General features: G+C 45.6%; 1 protein-coding gene across 1 annotated transcript in view; it reads left to right on the forward strand.

Annotated features, from left to right (window-relative positions):
• Window positions 1-15,722, forward strand: part of LOC115471581 (deleted in malignant brain tumors 1 protein-like) — a 121,311-nt gene extending 105,589 nt beyond the window's left edge. The window contains exon 10 of the mRNA XM_030205254.1: window positions 13,159-15,722. Coding sequence (XP_030061114.1) covers window positions 13,159-13,310 — 152 coding nt within the window. The 3' untranslated portion in view covers window positions 13,311-15,722. The remainder of the gene's footprint in view (window positions 1-13,158) is intronic.
• Window positions 15,723-24,483: the final 8,761 nt, after the last annotated feature.

Here is a 24,483-nt window from a genome sequence, read left to right on the forward strand (position 1 = left end):
TACCAAATGGTAAAAACCACGCATTAATGGCTGGATTCAGTAAATGGCACTCAAAATTTTACATCGAAAAAATCAGTGCTAAACGGTATTCTATATCAGTCATTGTGGGATTGGTGCACTTTGTGGAATAACACATAGCGCTGGGATCCATGCTGAACTTTGGGTGCAAAGAGTTACACCAACTGAAACCAGGTATAAATCCAGGCATACAAGCTGTGCACGGTTCTGTACTATTCTATAACACTTGCGCCCATTTTAAGGGAATGCCCCTGACCTTTCTGTGCCCCTCCCATGGCCACACCCCCTTTATAGATCCTCACAGAAACACTTAGGCATTATTCTATAAATGGGTGTGTAAGTGTGTTTTTGTGTAGATCTGCCTTTTCTGCCCCTTTCTGGCGCCTTGCATCAGTTAGAATGCTTTTCTTTTTTTTTTCCAACTCTTTTTTATTAGTACAATTTTATCTTACATTGCAATGACACTTCACATTACAGCTTGCCATCTCATTTAACATCTTATGCTAAACCTAATCCTTCCCATCCCATCCTCCCATCCAACCCTCCCCCCCGTATCATGGTGGTGCTACTTTCTGTTCCTGAAATTGTTCATAAGGTTGCCATAGTTTGCCAAAGGCTCCCACTCGCCCTCTTCTGACAGCTGTCAATTTAGCCATTTGATACATAATGTCCAGTCTCTGCAGCACTCTTTGTATATCCGGCGGTTGCTGCTGTTTCCAGTTTCTTGCTATTGCTATTTTGGCGACAACCAGATACTGCGTCGCTAGCCTATGCTGCAGACCTGTCGTTGATGCTTGCTTGATGTGTAGCAAACAGTTTTCCGGCTTGCAGGGATAGGGCCACTGAATCACTTTAGTTATCAATGAGGTAATTGCCCTCCAGTAGTCTGTTATTTTGGGGCATTCCCACCAAATGTGCATAAATGTCCCCCTAGCTCCACAAGTCCGCCAGCATTCTGCTGATATCTCTGGGTAAATGCGATGCAGTCTCTCTGGTGTATAATACCACCAGTAATAGATTTTATAGCCATTCTCAATTGCACTCTGAGCCAGAGCTGGTTTGAAGAGATAACGATATCCTCTCTTCCAGCTCTCTTTAGGTATTGTGGTTTGTAATGCTGCCTCCCATCTATTGACATACACTGTCTGAGGGTCAGCATGACTTAACAAGGCTAGGTACAGACGTGATATACTTCCTCTGCCCCCTCCCTTCCCTAACGCAATTTCCAGAGCTGTCTCCCCCAATTCCAATTCCTCTCGTGCCTTGCTAAGCATATAGCTACGAATACAACAGTAAAATACTTGATCTCTGGCCTGCAGCCCATACTCCTCCTGCAATACTGGAAATTCTACCATTTTGTCCTCATCCCATAATTGACCCAGTGTGTGTAGCCCTGCACGTGCCCAATGTTTGTAACTAATCTCCGTCCCTCCTAACGGAAACCCGGGAGCCCTACCTATCCCTGTCTTAAGAAAGTATATTCTTTCTGGGAACCAGATCCTCCTAATTTGATACCATGTGGTCAAAATGTGCCTAACCCCTATGGGAACCCTTCGTCCTATATTCCTAAGTTCCTTGTCCGGTGTCCACATGATGTCCCCCACTTCTCTCATCCCCAACCAGGCTCTTTCCCAGTGCAGCCATTTTTTATTAACAGCCAGGTGCCAATCAGCTAAAATTCTTAATTGGGCTGCCTGATAGTATAAGAAGAGATTGGGCACTTCCATCCCTCCTCTGTCGTTTGGTTGATACATTATATTACGTTTCACCCTCGGTGGTCTTTTACGCCAAATAAAAGCAAACATTTTCCTGTTTAGGTGTGTAAAGAAACTTCGAGGAATAGGGATGGGTAATGCCATGAAAAGGTATAGAAGCTTTGGTAATAAGATCATTTTTATCGCATTAATGCGCCCCGTCCAGGATATATTCAGGCCTTCCCATCTATCCAGCTCATCAAACAGCTCTCTCACTTTCTGAGGGTAATTGGCCTCATACAGCTCCTCCACCTTGGGAGTAACCTGTATCCCGAGATATCTTATAGATTTAGTGGCCCAGATAAATGGGAGTTCTGTTTTCAGTCGCACTACCTCCTGCTTAGGAACTGTGAGATTTAATATCTCTGTTTTATTAATATTTACCTTAAAGCCCGACTGTGCCCCATACTGCCTCATTACCTCTATGGCCTGCTTTATGGAAGATTCTGGGCTTGTCAGTGTCAAAAGGATATCATCCGCAAATAACATCAATTTGTGTTCCTTTTTCCCTCGCACTATCCCCTTGACTCCTTCCTCCCTTCTGATGTTACAGGCCAGTGGCTCCATGGTCAGTGCAAACAATAATGGTGATACTGCACAGCCTTGCCTAGTACCTCTTTTAAGGTGTATTGGCTCAGAATAGGAACCATTGACTTTTAAGATCGCCAAGGGAGCCTGGTATAGAAGTTGTAACCATTTCAAATATCTCCCCCCCCCCCCACACCGACCTTATCAAGTGTCGCAAAGAGGAAGGGCCATTCTACTCGGTCGAATGCTTTTTCCGCATCGACCGAGAGAACTACCGCTGGTTCCTGCTCATCCCTGGCCTGCTGAATAATATGTTGTAAGCATCTAGTATTATCAAAGGCCTGGCGCCCTGCAATAAAGCCCACCTGATCTTCATGGACCAGTTTGGGCATCACTACTTGCAGTCTGTTGGCTAGTATTTTTGTGAATATTTTATAGTCCACATTTAATAGGGAAATAGGTCTATATGACCCACATTCCTGTGGGTCCTTCCCTGATTTAAGTAATAGGGTTACAGCCGCCAGTCGCCACGTATAGGGCAATTCTTGCGCCTGGTCATAAGAATGAAAGAGTCTTAGCAGAAGTGGCGCCAACAACGAGGCGAATAGTTTGTAAAGTCTGGCGGGGTACCCATCTGGCCCTGGAGCTTTGGCATGTGGCAGATCCTTAATTGCTTCCTTTACCTCATCCACCCCTATGGGCTCCGACAATCTCTCTCTCTCTCCCTGCGATAGCTGGGGCAGCTCTATCCCCTGCAGGTAGTTATCTATATCCCCGGGGGTAACATCCACTTCAGATTTGTAAAGGCTTGTGTAGAAATCATGAAAGGTTTCTTGTATATCCCCTGTTTGCGTGACGGCCTGGCCATGTTGTGTTTTGAGACTATGGATATGGTTTCGTGTCATCTGCTTTTTCAGCTTGTTCGCTAGCAATCTACTTGCTTTATCCCCCAACTCATAATATTCCTGTTGAACTTGTTGTAATTGGCTCGCTACCTCTGCTAGCTGCAACTCATTAAGCTGCATTTTATATTTGTGGAGCTCACTCTGAAGTTTTATATCCTTAGGATTCACTTTATGTTGCCGTTCTGTCTGCGCTATCACCTCCCTGAGTTCTCGCTCTTTAGCTTCTTTTACTTTAGTCAAGTGAGCCTTGAGGGAGATTAGCTGCCCTCTCAATACCACCTTTAATCCCTCCCATAGGCTCGCTGGGTGGACGTCTTCCACGTCATTAAACTCAATATAATCTTTTATATATTGTTCTATCTTTCCCACATTTTCCGGATCATGTAAAAGAGCTTCATCTAGCCTCCAGTACCTTCGGCCTCCCGCTGCATTTCCACTCCTAAGAGTCAGCCAGACTGGGGCATGGTCAGACCATGTGCGAATATCTATGGCTGCCTTCTGTACAGATCTAGCCACCATCCCATCCCCAAGCCAAAGATCTATCCTCGAATACGAGTTATGCGATGCTGAATAGTATGTGTAGTCTTTTTCCTGCATGTGTGATACCCTCCATAAATCTATTAGGCCCCACCTATTCAGAAAACTGTTTGCCATTTCTCTATCTTTTCTAGCATATCCCGCCTGCCCCTTTGAATTGTCCAGTACTGGGTCCAGTGTCAGATTGAAATCCCCGCCCATTAATAATTGGCCTTGCATGTTGTCTTGCAGCACTGCTTCTATTTCTTCTATGAATTTACCTTGCCCTTCATTGGGCGCATACACTGTCATAAATGTATATTGAGTGTTATATAATGAGGCTATCACCAAAAGATATCTGCCTCCCTTATCCGCTACTGTTTTGATAATGTGCCAGGGCAATGTATCTGAGAAGGCCACCAACACCCCTCCCTTTTTATGATGTTGTCTGTTAGCAGAGTGTTGTATTACTGGATATCTCTTGTGAGCTATCAATTTCTCATGACATTTTTTTAAATGCGTTTCTTGTAACATAATTACATCACCTTTCATTTTTAACATCTCTGAGAACATACGCTTACGTTTAATTGGTGAGTTGAGGCCCTTAACATTCCAGGTCACACAATGAAACATGGTATACAATGCTTTCCCCCATGACCTAGCCTAGTCAGAAACCACCAGATACTCCCATATTGCCCCCCTCCCTTCCCTCCCCCCCTTCCCTCCCTTTCACATGAAAGACATGTCCCAATCACCTCTGGATACATGCCTCTAGCTGAGAGGAGCAACGTCTTCCCCCGTCTCTCAGCAAGCTCTGGTTACTTCTCCTTCCCCACATGTTGATTCAGTTCATCGCCGACCTGCTCCAGTGATCAATCACACAAGTTCTTTCAGATCAGTCTGTTGGTAGCATCATTTTCCCGCATGCGAATGTACTTGCTTGCCGGAGATTTGTCGTTGGAGGCGTCCGCGGCCTTGCGAGACCCTTTGCCATTTAGGTTTTGAGGGGCGAACTACCGCTCCTTGCTCACCTTGAGGAGGGTCTTCTGCATTCTCCCTTCGCTTCAGGTATTCCTGCGCATCTTCCAGTGATGCCACTCTCCTCTGCTTTCCCTCTTGAAAAAAGGTTAAGGCGAATGGATACTGCCATTTATATGGGACTCCTTCCTCTCTCAACTGCGCCGTCAAAGGACGGAGCTCTCCCCTTCGTTTAAGGGTTAAGGCTGAGATGTCCTGGTACAATTCAATCGGGTAGCTCTCCCAAGTTATAGGGCCCGCCCCTCTTGCCTTCTTCATCACTTCTTCTTTCACTTTAAACTCTGTGAAACATGCCACTATATCTTTCGGCTGGTTCTGTTTTCGCATACCCAGTGCCCTATGGGCACGTTCAAGGCTAATTGTAGTTTTATCATAGCACTCAGTCTCAGTAGATAATAATTGCGCTGCTATGGATCGTACCACCTCTTCACAGTTGCTAAATTCAGGCGCCTCAGGCACCCCACGGACTCTTATATTGGAGCGTCTGCTCCTATTCTCTAAGTCCTCAACTTTGTCCAAGAGGTACCTGGATTCATTTTTCCTCTCCTCCAATTGCTGCTCCATAGCTTTCATCGCCTCTCCTTGCTCTTCTTGGCCATTTTCGACCTCCATCACTCGATTTCCCAGCTCAGTGATTTCCCCTCGTAATTCCGCGCTCAGCTGGGCAAAGTCTCTTCGCACTTCTTTGAGGTCCGTTTTAATCTCTTGAAACCATGAGCAGAGCTTCGCCCAGATCTCTGGTTCTACCTCCATTCTTTCAATTGAAGGTTCATCGCGTGCTCGCTCCGCGTTTTCATGGTCCCCTCTCGTGCTATGAGCGCCATTTTGTTCCGCTCTTCCTTTCTGCTGCTGATAGGAGAACGCTGCTAAATCTGGAAGTTTTGCTTTCGCTTGAGACATCCTTTGATTTCGCTCTTTTTCACCTGCCAGTAGCTATGCTTTTCAGCCGAATTGCGGGGTCAGGAGCGCTAATTAATTGCTTTTTTTAGTGCTGGTCGACGGGAGCTCCGTTTTCACAGCTCCATTCGGTAGCGTGACGTCACTTCCTCCGGTCGTTAGAATGCTTTTCTATGTCGAAAATTCAGTGTCATATAGAAGATTCCCCCAAAAGGGCTTAACACAGTTTAGAAGAAGGGCCTCATAGACGTGTATGCTGCCTACATCTCTCCATTAATATTCTAGATATTGATATTTGCAAAAATGAGTTCTGCTGCTGCACATGTCATGTCCATTCCTGTATATATTTTAGGAAAGGCTCTAGGTTGGCAGATCCTTTTCTAAAATACTGCTGAAATTTGACATGTCCTGACCTGGAGACCTCAATTTCAATGTGTACATTCTTTCTAAAATCTGCCTGCACACATCCGCTTTGTGCATATTGGTATGCTAATCCATGTCTTTTTAAAACTTAGGGGCCAATTCTCTAATTTGGTCCCAAGGTAGAGGTGTCACAATTGGGTGTGCTTAGCATCAATTCTGTAATGGCACTGAGTCCTTATAGAATAATAGTGCAAACTCTCTTTGGTATGGCAAAAGTCAGGTGTGATTACTTTCTGGGTCTGTTTCATTGATGTGTTTTTATTGTTGAATTGGGGATGCATCAGACTGTGAGCCCATCAGGGACAGTGTAAGTACCTGTATAGTTATGTAACCTGCCTTGATTAATGCTTCAAAAGAGGCGGTATATCAAATTGATAAGGTAAAATTATGTATAATCATACCTGATAATTTTCTTTCCATTAATCATAGCTGATCAATCCATAGACTGGTGGGTTGTGTCCATCTACCAGCAGGTGGAGATAGAGAGCAAACTTTTGCCTCCCTATATGTGGTCATGTGCTGCCGGAAACTCCTCAGTATGTCGATATCAAAGCTCCATCCGCAGGACTCAGCACTTAGAGAATTACACCCACGAAGGGACACTCTGCCCAGCTCACCACCGCCGAAACGGGGGAGGGGAATTAACCCAGCTCATCCCCACACAAGTGGGGGAGGGGAATCCGTCCAGCTCATCCCCGCGGAGCGGGGGAGGGACACCACACCCGCCGATGCGGGGGGATCTGGCTTATCCTGCAACCGCAACCGCGGGAGGAGCTGACTGACCCTAACACCGCCGAAGCGGGAGGGGTACAAAGCTGCCCTACAGCCGCACGAAGCGGGAGGGAGTGCCGGCAGAATTTTAAGTCTCAATCCAGCCCCGTAAAACGGAGGGGAGAGGAATGCAGCAGCTCACTGTAACACAAACTCGTCTTAACTCTTGAAGAATCCAAGTGAAAAAACTTGAACACGAAGTCTTTCTGAAGTAACTGAAGACTAAACTTGAACCTGAAATGCAACCAGAATAAAAACAGTACAGATATCTGGGAGGGGCTATGGATTGATCAGCTATGATTAATGGAAAGAAAATTATCAGGTATGATTATACATAATTTTACCTTCCATATCATCAAGCTGATCAATCCATAGACTGGTGGGATGTACCGAAGCAGTACTCACCCAGGGCGGGACATTGAAATCCCTGACCTCAACACTGAAGCTCCAAACCGGGCCTCCGCCCGTGCAGCCACAGTCAAACGGTAATGCTTGGAGAATGTATGAGCCGAAGCCCAAGTTGCCGCCTTGCATATCTCTTCCAAGGAGACGGATCCGGCCTCTGCCATCGAGGCCGCCTGAGCTCTCGTGGAGTGAGCCTTCAGCTGGATAGGCGGCACCTTCCCCGCGGCCACATAAGCCGCTGCAATGGCTTCCTTGACCCATCTTGCCACTGTAGGCTTAGCAGCCTGCAGACCCTTACGAGGACCTGCAAACAGGACAAACAGATGATCCGATTTCCGGAAATCATTGGTCACTTCCAAGTATCTGATGATGACTCGTCTCACATCCAGATATTTAAGAGCAGAGTACTCCTCTGGGTAGTCCTCCCTACGAAAGGAAGGGAGACAGAGCTGCTGATTCACATGGAAGCGAGAAACAATCTTGGGCAGGAAGGAAGGCACTGTGCGAATAGTCACTCCTGCCTCAGTGAACTGCAGAAAAGGCTCTCGACATGAGAGCGCCTGGAGCTCGGAAACTCTTCTGGCTGAAGTGATAGCCACCAAAAAGACTGCTTTCAACGTCAGGTCTTTCAGAGATGCCCTCGACAAGGGTTCAAAAGGCGGCTTCTGCAATGCTCTTAGTACCAGATTGAGATTCCACGCAGGCACCACTGAGTGCAGAGGAGGGCGCAGGTGATTAACTCCCTTGAGAAAGCGCACCACATCTGGCTGCGAAGCCAGGGAAGCACCCTTCAGGCAGCCCCTGAAGCAAGCCAGAGCCGCTACCTGGACTTTAAGGGAACTGAGCGACAGGCCTTTCTCCAGACCTTCTTGCAGGAACGCCAACACTGAAGAAATTGGAGCAGTGAAGGGAGAAAGTGAGCCTGCTTCACACCACGCTGCAAAGATACGCCAAACCCTGGCGTAAGCAGTAGAAGTAGAGCGCTTCCTCGCTCTCAGCATAGTGGCGATGACCTTGTCTGAGAAGCCCTTCTTCCTCAGACGCTGCCGCTCAATAGCCAGGCCGTAAGACCAAAGGGGGAGGGATCCTCCATCACCACGGGACCCTGATGTAACAGGCCCTGCTCCACTGGCAGCCGCAGAGGATCGTCGACTGAGAGCCTGATCAAGTCCGCATACCAGGGACGCCTGGGCCAATCCGGACTCACCAGGATTACCCTGCCGGGATGCTTTGCCACCCGGTCTAGCACCCTGCCCAACATGGGCCAGGGCGGGAACACATAGAGAAGCTCTTGTGTCGGCCACTGTTGGAGAAGATCATCTACTCCCAGGGATCGAAGGTCCCGTCCTCTGCTGAAAAAGCGCGGCACTTGGCAATTGGCCGATGACGCCATCAGATCTAGGCTCGGCTGGCCCCAGCGCTTCGTGATGTCCAAGAACGCCTGAGCAGATAGCTGCCACTCTCCGGGCTCCAAGGTATGGCGACTGAGAAAGTCCGCCTTGACATTCATGACTCCGGCAATGTGGGCCGCTGAAAGCTGCTCCAGGTTCGCTTCCGCCCACTGGCAAAGATTCATAGCCTCCTTGGCTAGAGGGGCGCTCTTGGTACCTCCCTGGCGGTTGACATAGGCCACAGCCGTGGCATTGTCCGACAGGACCCGTACAGGCTTCAACACCAGCACCGGGATGAACTCCAAAAGCGCCAACCGAATGGCTCTGAGTTCCAGGAGGTTGATAGACCACTTTGCCTCTGCAGGAGACCAGAGCCCCTGCGCTGTCCTTCCCAAGCAGTGGGCTCCCCAGCCCGACAACGAGGCGTCCGTCGTGACGACAATCCACTCTGGGGTCACCAGAGGCATTCCCGCAGACAACTTGTCTGTCTGCATCCACCAGCTCAGCGCCTTGCGCACTGCTGGGTCCAAGGGAAGGCGCACAGCATAATCCTCCGACATCGGAGTCCAGCGCTGCAGCAAAGAGTGTTGAAGTGGTCTCATATGAGCCCTGGCCCAGGGCACAACTTCCATCGTGGCCGTCATAGAGCCCAACAGCTGCACATAGTCCCAAGCCCGAAGGGGAGAGGCTACTAGGAACTGGTCCACCTGAGCCTGAAGTTTGACAATCCGATTGTCTGGCAGGAACACTCTGCCCACTTGGGTGTCGAATCGAACTCCCAGGTACTCCAGGGACTGAGTCGGGCGCAGCTGGCTCTTCTCCCAGTTGATGATCCATCCCAGGGAGCTCAAAAGAGCAACTACCCGGTCCACAGCTTTGCCGCACTCTGCATAAGAGGGGGCTCGGATCAACCAGTCGTCCAGATAAGGATGGACTTGTACCCCTTCCTTTCGTAGGAAGGCCGCGATGACCACCATTACTTTGGAAAAGGTCCGCGGAGCAGTAGCCAACCCGAAAGGGAGGGCTCTGAACTGGAAGTGTCGTCCCAGGACTGCAAAACGCAGAAAGCGTTGATGAGGAGGCCAGATGGGAATATGCAGGTACGCTTCCTTGATGTCCAAGGATGCCAGGAACTCTCCTGCCTTCACTGCCGCTATAACAGAGCGGAGAGTCTCCATGCGAAAGTGCCGCACTTTCAAGGCCCGATTGACCCCTTTGAGGTCGAGGATAGGCCGGACAGAACCTCCTTTCTTTGGTACCACAAAGTAAATGGAGTAACGTCCCTTGCCAAGCTGACTTTCTGGCACCGGAACGACCGCGCCCAGGCGGATCAGATTGTCCAAGGTCTGCTGCACTGCCACAGCTTTGACCGGAGACTTGCAGGGAGAGAGTACAAACCCGACTTTTAAGGGTCGGCAGAACTCTAGTTTGTAGCCGTCTCTGATGACTTCCAGCACCCACGCGTCTGAAGTTATTGTGGTCCACTCGCCCAGAAACGAGGACAGCCGTCCTCCAATCTGCACTGGGGCGTGGACCAAGACCCCGTCATTGGGTACGAGACCCTGGGGGAGGACCGGAGGGAGCACCTCCGGGACGGCGGTCTCTGCGAAAGGAATGCTGCTTGGGGGAGAAATTCCTCTTGAAGGAAGAGGGGGCAGAGGAACCCGACTTGCCCGGGCGGTACCGACGGGCTTCCTGCAACCGTCCTCTGGAGGTACCGGGACGAGTACTAGCCCGAGCCCTGACCTCTGGTAATTTCTTGCCCTTAGACGTGCCGAGATCGGTCACGATTTTGTCCAGCTCGACCCCAAAGAGCAGCTTGCCTTTAAAAGGCAATTTAGCCAGGCGGGATTTAGAGGCGTGGTCAGCAGACCAATGTTTCAGCCAAAGCCACCGCCGCGCAGAGATTGTCTGAGCCATGCCTTTCGCTGAGGCCCTCAAGACATCATACAGCAAGTCTGCCAAATAGGCTAAGCCCGTTCCAGGGCCGGCCAATCAGCCCTCAAGGAATGATCCGAGGGGGAAGCCCGCTGCACCATAGTCAGGCACGCCCTGGCCACATAGGAGCCGCAAACTGAGGCCTGCAAACTTAAAGCAGCCGCCTCAAAGGACGACCTTAAGGCCGCCTCCAATCTTCTGTCTTGGGCGTCCTTTAGGGCCGTGCCACCTTCCACCGGCAACGCCGTTTTCTTAGTCACCGCAGTGATTAAAGAATCCACGGTAGGCCACAGATAGGCCTCACGTTCACTCACAGCCAAAGGATAGAGGCGGGACATAGCCCTAGCCACTTTAAGGCTCGCTTCTGGGACATCCCATTGAGCCGAAATTAGGGTGTGCATGGCATCATGCACGTGGAAGGTTCTAGGCGGGCGCTTCGTCCCCAGCATAATGGCAGAGCCAACAGGGGCTGAGGGAGAGACGTCCTCCGGAGAGGAAATCTTCAAAGTGTCCATGGCCTGTAACAACAGGTTGGGCAAATCCTCTGGGCTAAAAAGCCGCGCTGCAGAGGGGTCATCCGCTCCATCCGAGCGGGGATCCGTCTCCTCCAAGGAATCCGCAAAGGACCGTTGGGAGATCTCAGACACGCTGCCCTCATCTACATCGGAGGAGACAAATTCCTCCAAGGCCTGGGAATCAACCCGAGGGCGTTTACCTCTGGGAACCTCAACCTCTTTACCAGACGAGGGAGCAGGGGCAGCGTTTTGCATGAGGAAAGCCTGATGCAGCAGCAAAACAAACTCGGGGGAGAAACCCCCCAGACTGTGCACTTCCGCAGCCTGGGCAACAGCCCTAGACGCACCCTCAACCGGCGCTCGCAAGAGCGGGGGAGAGACATGCTGCGCATCCAAAATGGCGTCCGGCGCGACACTCCGCGAAGGAGCCGCGCGGGAAGAACGGCGCTTAACTTTAGCCGCTTTTGTGCCGTCGCCCAAATTAAGGGCGTTCATGGCATTAATGTCTCCAACCTCAAGGGCGGCCCACGAAGAAGCCGTCCGAGCCGCGTGGCCGGCCAAGATGGCGGAGGCGAGGAGCGGGGGATGGGCGTTTATGGCGGGAAAAACCGCCACGCCGGAGGAAGGACCGGGACATTCATCGGTCACGAAACTGTCACCCAACAAGGGCGAATCAGGCTGTAAGACCCCCGCATCCCCTCTAGAAGCGCTCAAGCGATCCGGGGAGCGACCCTTTGCGCCCTCGCCCTCCGACGCCATATGCCACGAGGAGAAGAATCGGGGAACCCCCTGCCCGCTATAAAAAGGTAAAAATTACCTGCTGTCCACTCCGAGCTGTAACGAACTGGTGTCCCAGTGAGTAGCTGCAATGAACGTTTAAATAAACGTCGAAATAAACGCCTTTAAGGACGTTTAAAATTTTTTTTTTTTTTTTTTTAACGGAGCCAGCGGGAGGGGGGAGAAAAGGAGGGACCTGGCACCACCAGGTTTGCACTTGCTCAAAAAAGCCCTCAACCCCAGGCACTCAACAAAACCTAAAAATTAGGCTTGGAGGCCTAGCCAGAGCTGCTGCTGTGTGTGACCACCACCTGCTGAGATAGAGAACATACTGAGGAGTTTCCGGCAGCACATGACCACATATAGGGAGGCAAAAGTTTGCTCTCTATCTCCACCTGCTGGTAGATGGACACAACCCACCAGTCTATGGATTGATCAGCTTGATGATATGGAAACTTGATAAACATAAACTTATGCCAGTGGCTGGTGTAAGGAAGTGTGCCTAGATGTGCCAATCCATGCACACAGCTGATATTATTCTGTACATTGTCCTCCTAATTCTATAAAAGTCACTAAAAATTGTGCATGCAAATTTTGGCATGCGCACAATTTAATTGAATAACGAGCTAATTAGCACCAATAAGTGGCTTTTTAACAAGCAATTATTGGCACTAATTAGATTTAAATAGCATTTCTATGCATAAATTTTAGGCGGGTCTGCGCCTAAAATTTACACGTAATCTGAAAAAAGGGGCATGGAAATGGGCAGGTCATAGGCATTACGGGGAGTTCCTAAAATTTGCATACGTTTTTATAGAATAAGAGGAATACATACCTAAATTAGGTGCATACGTTTGCACCACATTTCAGATGGTGCAAATGGCTACGCCTATAGTTAGGTGCAATTCCCGGGTATAAGCACTAATCTATAAACTGCACCTAACTAAGCATGGCTTATAGAATAGCTCTTTTTTTGGTGCCAATTATTTTGGTGCCATATATAGAATGTAGCTAGTGCATGTTTTTTGGTGACACACCCATGGCCTACCCATGCTCCACTCATTTTTCACTCCCTTGCAGCTACACGCTATAGCATTTAGGCACCACCTTATACAATAGTGCCTAATGCATATGCGCATGTTATTGCCGATTATTGGCGCTAATGATGCGCACAAGTGGCACGTACTTCTAGAAGCCCGTTTATAGACTTGCCCTGTTATTGAACAGAGAGTCAATATTTTTCTGTCTTCAAGTCTTAAGCTGGCATTATCTTCATTTTCAGAATATACAAATCTACAGGATATGGTGGACCGTAGTGATGGCGATACAAGAGATGCAAGAGCTACAAATGTAAAGGACTTCCCAGAAGAGGGGGAAGAGGGAGCGAATGAGGACAGTGCAACTATCGATCATGAGATGCTTCTCCATGAGTAAAGAAAAGAAATAACCTTGTCCATGCTTAGGAGTTAAAGACAATCTGAAACCTGACCAGTTTGGGGCCCCTGAGGACTGCAGCTGTCCACTCCTGCTCTAAACAAAAACAGGGAATATCTATTTTGTAAAAATATTTAGGAACTCTTAAGATCATTTGTATAATAGTAATTTTGTCAGGCTGGTCATGATGGTACATATACATTTACAGAAGTCCACCAGTTTACAGTGCCTCTTGAAAAAAAAAAATATCTTGGAAAAATATGCAGACTGTGGGTGACACATCTGTGTCTAGACGAGGAAAAGGAAATGGCTATACCTGTAGCACAGATATGTGGTAATTGTATTGATTTATCTTCACTCTACAGTGGTGTGTTACTGTAGAGAAATCAAACTTAGCAGATAATTATAGAGGAGAAACAGAGGCAGATCCAAATTTCTTGTGCAAGAGCTCCTGCACCATCTGTAAGTGGGGGGAAATGCTGACAGGAAGACAAGAAAGCAGATTAGAATATAAGTGTCCTACATGTGGCCCACAAAGCACATGGAACATGCCTGTGCAGGTTGTGGCCCACCTGAGATTTCTAGAAAAAAAAAGATTTTTGTAAACAGGGGCCCTAAATAGCTAGTACTCATGGATTTGTAATTTGAAGTTATTGTGACAAAGTAACTATAATTGCATTATAATTAAAACTTTGGAAGTGTTCAAGGAAGATTCAAATCTGACAGTGCATTATGGAGATAACAAATGGAGATTGTTATCATTTCCCTTATGAGTTAGGCCAACTGTCCAATTTTTGACTGAACAGTCCAGTTGCAAGTGGTAACTGGATGCTCCAGAGTCCAGTCAAGCATGCCTTTCTCATGGTTGGACCAATGAGGGTCTGAATTTTAGTTTAGACCGCTGATGCAGCCACACAAGAAACAAGAAGACATGCGCATGGGGTGAAAACACTGTAGCCATCATCTCTTTGCAGCCTGCTTCTCTACCTGTCCCTTGCTCCATACCCAGCTAGGGTGTGCTCTCAGACTTAGTATTCTAGCCTTGCGACTGCAGGTGTGGTGGGGTGCAGTGACTTGGCTGACACAGCTCCACTCCAATTCATTTAATATAATAAAACATGCCAAAGTCCCTTATTTTGTGCTAAATAGATTCAGTCTTGTAATATTCAATCTTCACTTGCTGCAGATGTCTCTAACTATTACATCCACCAATACTAAAACTCCTCTACAGAATTTGAAGGAATAATGTCAACACCCTTTGTATGTTGAAGGATAAAAATTCAAAATCAAAATTAGGAGGAAAAGGTCTCAAAATGCCCAGGCGCCGAGATGAACTTGGTCATCAATATCTTCTTAAGGCACACTCTGGGCTATGGCTCATCACCGACCAAAAACCTCCTACTTCTTTATTATTTATCCAATCTATATTGTTTCTATTTTTATTTTTTTTATTTTTTCTTCTTGCTCATAATCATTCAAAATTATCCAAAAATGTTAGCAAAACATTGAAAATAAAATAACTTAGCTTTTAAGTTTCTGCGCTTCAAACACAGGCCTGGCTGTCACACACCCGGCTGTGAGAGCATAGAACGAGATTGTCAGAGCGCCTTGACTCCTCCCTTGAAAAAGCCGGAGGGTGAAACGGGTCCCCGTCGGGAGTTGGGAGTCTCAAGACCGTGTGTGTGACAGCCAGACCCATTTTTGAAGCACAGAAACTTAAAAGCTAAGTTATTTTATTTTCAATGTTTTGCCCAAAATCAGGACGTCCAACAGCAATTACCAAAAGGGAAGAAATATCCTATTCTGACTTGAACATCCTTTTGAAAATGCCTCTCCATGTGTATTATCAAAGTTCCTCATTATATATTCTTGTCCTAAAAAAGCATATCACAATCATAAATACCTCAAATTATCTTATCTACACTTCTATAGAAAGAGTATAAAAAAGAATATGGCTCTTATTTTAGAAGCTCTATTCTTGTTTTGGATTTCTGAAAACTGGCATTTAGACATCCATATTGCATGGATGTTCAAATCCTGATTTTATAAAGCCAGGATACAGATGTCTAAAACTGCAGGGAGGCATGGTCTGGGAATGTTTTGGATGGGACCAGGGAGGGCTAGAATACCAACATGCATGCTTCAATTTCAGAAGAGAAAGGGATGTCTAAAACGATGGACTTTTTAATTTAGACCTGGTACTTGGCATGTCCAGGTTACAGAAAGGTGCTCAGGTTGAGCAGCTGACTATTGGAGGAATTAAGACGAGTCACTTCCTTAATCCCCCAGTGGTTTCTGTCCCCCTCCCTCCCCCAAATATGAAACTAGCAAGGGATACCGGGCTATATGACAGCTTCAGGAACTATGAATGTTCATGGTACTAAAATCTTATGGTTTGGATTGGGGGTGAGGGTGGGGGATTGGAGGGAGAAGGATGGGAAGAGGGGGGTTATGGTGGGGGAGTTTTTCCTGGAAAGGAGGGGGGTGTTTTCCATTCCATTCCAATATCACCTTACTTTTTGCTTCTATTAGAATGCTTGTTGCATGTTGTATTCATGTTGGCCTATTTGCACTAAATGCTGGTTTGGTGATTTAATAAACATATTTAAATTAAAACAAACTTCTTAAGCAACCTGTGTGCAAAGTTAAGAAGTAACCTAATGGTTAGTGCAGGGGACTGAGAACCAAGGGATACAGGTTCAGATCTTACATCAGCCCTTTGTGATTTTTTTTTTTAATTGTAAGCCCTACGTGGACAAAAAAATACTGTACCTGAAGAAATCTGCAACCTTTGAAGGCTGTTGAAGCAGTGTACATTTAGGTATGGTAAGTATTATTCTGCTCCTAGAGGGTTCAGATTAAAAAAAAAATCCCAAACATCTGAAATGGCATTCGAACCAGTGCCCCCTGGTTCTCAGCTCAGTGCTTTAACCATTAGACTACTCCTCTGTTCTGCATATATGTCTATGTGGCCATTTTATAAGATGTCTGTTCCTATACTCCCACAAAAATGTCCATGTCCATTATTTTGCCGTGTTCATAATTTGAATATTTCAGGTTGTAAAATGGGTGTTCCTGCTGGACGTCAGCAGCACATGGGCATCCGTTTCTCATGTTCTTGTAGAACTGGCTGTATGTCAGCAGAGCCTGTTTTGAAGTACATGAGATATGGACATCCATACATGATGTAGTGACTTGGACATTCATATGCTGAGTTGGACTTCCTTTCTAAAATGCTATTTCACCTGTATAACGCCTTTTTAATTTTTCTAAAAGCAAATGATATTCATTTAATTTACTCCACTCTAAACACCTAGTACAAAAGCATGTCTGTGACAAACCAGATAAATTACTTGTCCACTAAAATGATTTAACTCTGCAAATAAATAGAAATAAAACCAAACAAAACAAAAAGGAAGGAAAATAAAATGATGCTTTTTTTTAATTGGACTAACAATACTTTTTTTTTTAACAAGCTTTCAAAGGCAAAACCTTCTTCAGGTTGGTTATGTGCAAAAGATGACAAAATCGAAATAAATACTGTATAGTGAGATATGAAAAGCATTCCAATGACAGTCTAGACTCTAGAGGGAGAGGTGGGGGAGAAGAGTGACAAGAAGAAACAGGGAGAAGTGAATGGATAATAAGACAATGTGGTAGTATAATTTTATGGCTTGGATTGTGATAGGAAACCAAGATCCTTGTTAAGTCCTTTCTGGTAGGTGTCAAAATACAGTATGTTATCATTTTACTCCAAAGGTCTTATGTTCATCTTTTGTACCTCTTAGTATTCACCCCTGGTAGTGTCACCTTTATTTTGCTTTGTGATGTGATGCTTATGCTTGTCTTTAGCATCTATCCTGTCTCCCCAACACAGAATCCTTCTTCATATTTTCTGCATTGAATAATATGTGCTACATTTGAAGATGTGTAGGATCCCTTATACTATGTTTTTCCCATGTGAGTGACTGCGGGGTCGTGATATGTGCTGGCACAATTTGTAGTTTCTTATATTGTGAGGACTAGTGCCCTTCTCCTTCTCAGCATCTGTTAGGAGTTTGGTTTTCATTAATTTTGCTTAGATGGTTGTCAGAAGGCCGGTGTTGGTGGAGCTAGGAATATCTCTTTCAGTAATTCATCTTTCTGGAGTAGTGGCTGTAGATCTTTTGTGATTTTTCTCAGTTTTTCCAGCTCTAGATTGTATGTCCCTACAAAAGGAACTCTTCTAAGTTTTCTTTTCTTTGTACTGCAGTAGATTTTCTCTGGGAGAATTAAGTGAAGAGCCAATTTTCCTAGAGATTATATTGGGGTTGTAGCCTTTCTGTCTAAAGGATTCAGTCAGGATTTTGAGGTGTTTATCTTTGTCTCTTGGGTCTGAGCATATATGATGGTCTCAAGTGGCTTGGCTTTATATAATGGTCTTTTTTGTATGTGAAGGTTGGAAGCTGAAATTCTGGAGAAAGCTACATCAGTCAGTTGGTTTCTTGTATATTTGTTGCATTTGTACCCCACATTTTCCCACCTATTTGCAGGCTCAATGTGGCTTACAATATTACATTATGTCAAGCATCATTCAAGAGTAGATGCACAATTAATTACATACAGAACAATTATAACAGAATAGATATAATCAATTCAGTAAACAAGAAAACAGTCAGAATATCAAGTGACTAGCGATGTGGTATATAAACGTTTGTACATAATCACTGCTGATAAAAAGTGTGGTGTTTAGAAAGTTAACTTTTTCTGTGGAGTAGTCAGTTTTGAATGTGGTTGAAGGATGGGAAGCATTAAAAGAATTGTAAAATGGTTTAAGTCTCCTGTCCTTCAGTCCAGATCATAAAAACGTCATCAATACATTTAGAGGCTCATTTTTGACACAGAAAAGCATCCAAAAAGTAACACAATGCGTCAGATATATGGGTTTTTTTGTCCAAAATGTCCAAATCGCTATTTTCAAAACCCATTTTTAAGATGTTTTTCTATGTGGTTCATCTGTAGTACGTCTAAATCACAAGGGGATGTGTCAGGGGTGGGATTTGGGCGTTCCCAAAACTTGAACATTTTTCTGCCATAATGGAACAAAGGAAAAACATCCAAGGCTAAAAGTTTGATGTTTTGGTCTAGATCTGTTTCAATCACAACTAAATCACAAAAAGGTGCCCTAAATGACCGGATGACCACTGGACACATTAAGGCATGACCATTCCTTACTCCCCCAGTGGTCACTGACTCCCTCCCCAAAGATGTGAATGTATACCAGCCGCTATAACAGCTTTAAATGTATAGCCAGTCCTGTTAGAGCAGGAAACAGGTCCCTAGAGTAGCCTAACAGGTGATGTAGTGCACTGTAGAGAAGGGAACCTAGGACCATATCACACTCTGTTACACTTGTGGTAGAACATGTGAGCCCTCCCAAACCCACCAAAAACCTACTGTACCTACATGTAGTTGACTCCTGCAGATATAAGGGTTATTATAGTGGGGTACAGTTGGGTACAGAAGGTTTTTGGTGGATTTTGGAGGACTCGCCATACAATATAAGGACCTTTTATGTGAAGTCCATTGCAGTGCTCTCTGGGGTGCCCCACTGCTCTGCTAGGATGTCTGTGGTGACAGTCTACTAAGAATGCTGGCTCCTCCATATGTCCCAATGGTTTGTTTTGGTGCATTTTCCTCTTGGACTTTTTTTTTCCAAAAATAGTCACAAAATTAAAATGCACTGAGCACAAAACATCTATGAAACATCTAAGAAATAGCCATTTTCGAAACAAAAAGATGTGTTTCTGGTTCAAAAATGGCCATGTTTGCACTCAATTTTTGGACATTTTCAGCAAAATGTCCAAAATCGGATTTAAACACCATACTGAAAATGCCCCTTTTAGTGATATTTAAAAGGTGGGTGCTCATTTTCAAAGCATGTAGACTTACAAAGTTATGTGGAGGGGCATTTTCGATATGATGTCTAAATCTGAATAGGAAAGGTCATTTTCAAAAAAGAAAAACGTCTATCTTTTGGTTTTGAAAGTGCTGTTTTGAACAAGGTTTTGTGATTTGGACGTTTTGGTTTTCGGTCCATTTTCAAACAAAAAAACATCCCAAGTGCAAAACGCACAAAATCAAGGCATTGGGATGTAGGAGGAGCCAGCATTTTTTTTTATTTGTACTCCACGCTTTCCCACTCATGGCAGGCTCAATGTGGCTTAGGTACTTATTTGTACCTGGGGCAATGGAGGGTTAAGTGACTTGCCCAGAGTCACAAGGAGCTGCTTGTGCCTGCAGTGGGAATCGAGCCCAGTTCCCCAGGACCAAAGTCCACCACTCTAACCACTAGGCCACTCCTCCTAGTAGTCTGGTCCCCTAGACATCCCAGGAAAGCAATAGGACACCCTAGGGGGCACTGCAGTGACTTCATAAAATGCACCCAGGTACACATCTCACCATTGCTCCCTTGTCTTATCTGCTGAGCTCCCCAAAACCCACTACCCCCAACTGTACACCACTACCATAGCCCTTACGGGTGAGTTTTGGAGGGCTCACAGTTTCCTCCACAAGTATGTAACAGGTAGGGAGAGGAATGGACCTGGGTCCACCTGTCTACAGTGCACTGCACCCAACACTAAACTATTCCAGGGACCTGCATACTGTTCTAATGCACTGGAGTATAATATCTGAGATTGGCATAGAGGCTGGCAAGTAATGTTTTTAATCACATTTGTTGTGGGAGGGAGTGATCACTGGGGGGAGGGGGTAAGGGAAGTCACCCCTGATTCCCTCCAGTGATCATCTGGTCATTTAGGGCACCTTTTTGTGCCTTATTCATTATAAAAACAGGTCTAGCTCAAAACTTCTTAGTCTTGGACAGTGTTGTTCTGTTCAATTATGGCTGAAAAATATCTTGTTAGGAACGCCCATATCCCACCCTTAACTTGCCCTGGACACACCTCCTTGTGATTTGAACGCACTTCTGACGGACTTCATAGAAAAACGTCTAAAAATTGGTTTTGAAAATACCATTTTGGACATTTTTGTGAGAAAAACGTCCAAATGCAGATTTATGCCACTTTTTGGACATTTTTCTCTTTAGAAAATGAGCCCAATCGTAACTTACGGAACTTTGTAAGTCTGTGCTTTGAAAATGAACCTCCACATCTGATATGTATTCAAAAATGTCACTTCCGTTTCTGCCATTGAAAGGTTGGCATATTGTGGTGGCCATAGCAATGTCCATGATTTGTAGATAGATGTCATTGATGAAACAGAAGTAGTTGTGGGTTAAAATGAATGTGATTAATTTTATAATGGTTTCCAGTATGTATTGGTGGTCCAGAGTAGATGCTTATGTGTGAGCGCCTAGATGTTAGGCCCTCTGATATTGGGGTATGCTAGTATTCTGTAATGTAACGTGTGGTAAATTTAAAACGAATCGGAGAAAATTTTTCTTCACCCAACGTGTAATTAGACTCTGGAATTCGTTGCCGGAGAACGTGGTACGGGCGGTTAGCTTGACGGAGTTTAAAAAGGGGTTAGATAGATTCCTAAAGGACAAGTCCATAGACCACTATTAAATGGACTTGGAAAAATTCCGCATTTTTAGGTATAACTTGTCTGGAATGTTTTTACGTTTGGGGAGCGTGCCAGGTGCCCTTGACCTGGATTGGCCACTGTCGGTGACAGGATGCTGGGCTAGATGGACCTTTGGTCTTTCCCAGTATGGCACTACTTATGTACTTATGTACTTATGGCACAGCAAAGGCGTAGCTAGGTGGGTTGCCAGGGGAACAACTGCTCCCCCAAACAGACTTCCGACAGCACCGGCGCCTATTTTTCATGCGATCTGTCGTGTTTAAAATACATACTGGCGCTGTTGGCAGTCGCTTCTGAGGCACAAGGTTTTGTTACAGAGTAAGCTCCTGCTGTGTAGTGTTGAAGTGCCTAAATGGAGACCCCAAGTTATAGAATTGCCCCATGGGCGGGATATCTTCTTATGTGGTATTCTGTTTCTGTGTTCCTCTTTTTTATACCTTTTATTTCTTTATTATTTACCAATGTAATATCCTTCAATAAATGAACCACATGAAAGGAATCTCTGACAAAAGAGGGAATGAGTGGCACAAACAGATATAGAAAAAAAGTCCATGAAAATTGAGAATGGTTCAAGAATAGAGCATTTTCAGGCAACAATATATTATGAGGAACTTATTGGCATTGTTATTGCTTTCTTTTTTGTTCTTATAGAATTATCTTGCATTTTACCACTGAAGCAGGCATGATGGTATGATAGAGAGGGAGAGAGAGAGAAATGCTAACTCAGTGGTCCTTTTACTAAGCTGCAGTAAAAATTAGCCTTTACACGAGTCTTCCCTGCATGCTAAGGCCAATTAAAAAAAAACAATGTTCTATTTTTCCCATTAATGGCCATGTGCTAATTTTACCATTAGCACACAACCATTTTTAAAAATTACCACAGGAGTATATACTGCCACCTGTTAAGGAGGCGGTAAGGGATGCCACATTAGCTCACCAGTTATCATGCAGCAGGAACACCCACTCTCTGCCCCTGACACTCCCCCTCAAAAAATACAAACAATTAATTACTGTGTGGTTAATGTGCACACATGGAAAAACTAATGTGGGCCATTTTTGCTGCGTTAGGTGGGTGCTAACACCTAACGCAGCTTAGTAAAAGGGCCCCTTAATGATTTTCTCAAATCAGGCAGCACGCAGGAAGGGAGCTGAGTGCCATGAAAGAAGCAACTAAGAGGGTCTTTTTCTAAGGCGTGCTCACATTTTTGGTGCTCACTAAAATTGTGGGTGCGTTGAACGTTAGAGATGCCAATGCATTCCTATGGGCGTCTCTAATGTTTAGCGTGCCCACAATTTTAGTGAGCACTAAAAATGTGAGCACGCCTTAGTAAAAAACACCCTAAGTATGAAATCTTGCCTCTCTTGCGGAGCAATTAATTTTGTCATGCTGTTAATGCCCAGTCTCCCTATTCTGAAATCACAAGACTCTGAGTACAAGAAGCCCACTAAAATATTACACTAAACATACCCCCCCCCCCCCCCCCGATATTCAGCGCTATTTAACCTGCCAGAAATGGCAGATGATCTCCTGCTGAATATTCCTGGCCAGTGCTTACCCCCGGATTCTATATAGAGCGCCTAGTATTCCGCAGCAAAAGCCAAGCGTATTTTGTAACAATGCACGTAACGTATTTGGCTTAACAAGCCAATCAGCATTGTTAACAGCACTTAACAAGCAATCACCAGCACTAATTGGCAGTAATTAGAATTTACACGCATAACTTAAGTGTATTCTGTAATACACTGTGCCTAAATACTAATGTGTGCAGGCAAAAAGGGATGTGGTTATATGTGGGGAAATGGGTATTTTGTGGGCGTTTTATAATTTACGCACAGAGTTATTGAATATAGCCCAATGCGCCTAAATCTATGTGCCATGATTTATGCCACATTTTCATTGCTGTAAATGGAGGCACGTCGTTTTAGGTGCTAGGATATCAATTAGGCATATTCTATATGCCGTGCCTAAATATAGGCGCCCCGTGTAGAATACACTTAGGTGGAAATGTTTTCCATGTGGATTTTCTAGGTGTCATATATAGAATCTGGCCCTTAGCAGCTAACTGATTATATCGTGCAATATAACCAGCTATCCGCTAATATTCAGCGCATCATAAGTTTGGTGGCCAAATCGGACCACTAAAATAGCAGGCCCGCTATAAACTTAACCAGCCAGTGCTGAATATCGACTTGGCCAATTAAGTTTAAACCTGCCAAAAATAAACCGGTTATTCAATGTCAATCACCAGAAATAGCCAGGCATTGAATATCCAATCTCACCACCGACTGCAGGAGTTAGCCGGGCTGCCTCCCATGGTCTGAATATCAGCCCCGTACTGTCCAGTCTTCAAGATAAATGTGCAGTCAAAAAGAGCACCCAGCTCAGATTGGTCTTTGCTTGCAAAAAAATCCCAACTTTAGCATAACAGTGTTGTGGGACCTGGCTTCTTTCCACTATCATCTTATTGCAGTAGTGGGCATGTCTCTCTCCATTGTCCCAGAGAAAGTTCTGATTTATTTGGTTGTCCAATCAGTTTTGCCCCATTCCCTGCACTTGCTTTTGAGATATTCTGTTTTCATTTCTGAGTTGCCAGGCTGCAACGTGCATATAAACAACATGCCAAATAGAAGATGCAGAGCAGAACCCACGCCATAGAAATGGTAGGGCAGATTTGGCCTTTGCTAACTGAAGACTTGTTTTGGGGGGATTTCAATCCGCTATCAATATAAGTACAGTTTTAAACTACACAATTTTTTAGATTGCTGAGTAACTTTTCAGAGGTGTACCTTGGCACCTAATCATTAAGTAAGATGAATAAACTGCAAAAATAAATTGTATGCTTTTGAATTTATTCATAATAAAAATACACATTTTGGAGTTTGTTAACATTTGTCTTGGTTGAAATTTACTACCATTTATGAATGAGAATTTTTTTTTTTATTTGGATGCATTTTTTATGTAGTAACCCATATTTGGATGGTCTTATGGACAAGTGGACTAACCCATTTTTCACACCTGAGGTGGTTGGCCCAGTTGCCTATGTTGCCAATGGGGATAGCCTGATCAATCGTCCAGTGGCGTAGCAAGGAGGGCTGCCACCCGGGGCAGTTTGCCGTTGCACCCCCCCCCCCGGGTGCAGCACGATGACACCCCCCTCGGCGCATCAACACCCCCCCTCGGCGCATCAACACCCCCCTCCCGACCCAGTGCCTACCCTCCTCAGCTCCCTCCAACCAGCTCCCGCACCCTACCTTTAAAGAAATTTCGGAAGCCGTGGAGAGGCAAGGCGCAGCGCCTCGTGCCTGTATGTAAAAGAAGCGTGGATCCTCATCGGGCCTTCCCTCACGCTGTCTGTCCCGCCCTCCACTGACACAACTTCCTATTTCCGCAAGGGCGGGACAGACAGCGTGAGAGAAGGCCCGATGAGGAACCATGCTTCTTTTACATGCAGGCGCAAGGCGCTGCGCCTCGCCTCTCCAAGGCTTTGGAAATTTCTTTAAAGGTAGGGTGCGGGAGCTGGTTGGAGCCGGAGGGAGCTGAGGAGGGTAGGCACTGGTCGGGGGGGGGGTGTTGATGCGCCGAGGG

The sequence above is a fragment of the Microcaecilia unicolor genome, chromosome 6 (assembly GCF_901765095.1).
Source record: "Microcaecilia unicolor chromosome 6, aMicUni1.1, whole genome shotgun sequence".
Classification (NCBI taxonomy): domain Eukaryota; kingdom Metazoa; phylum Chordata; class Amphibia; order Gymnophiona; family Siphonopidae; genus Microcaecilia; species Microcaecilia unicolor.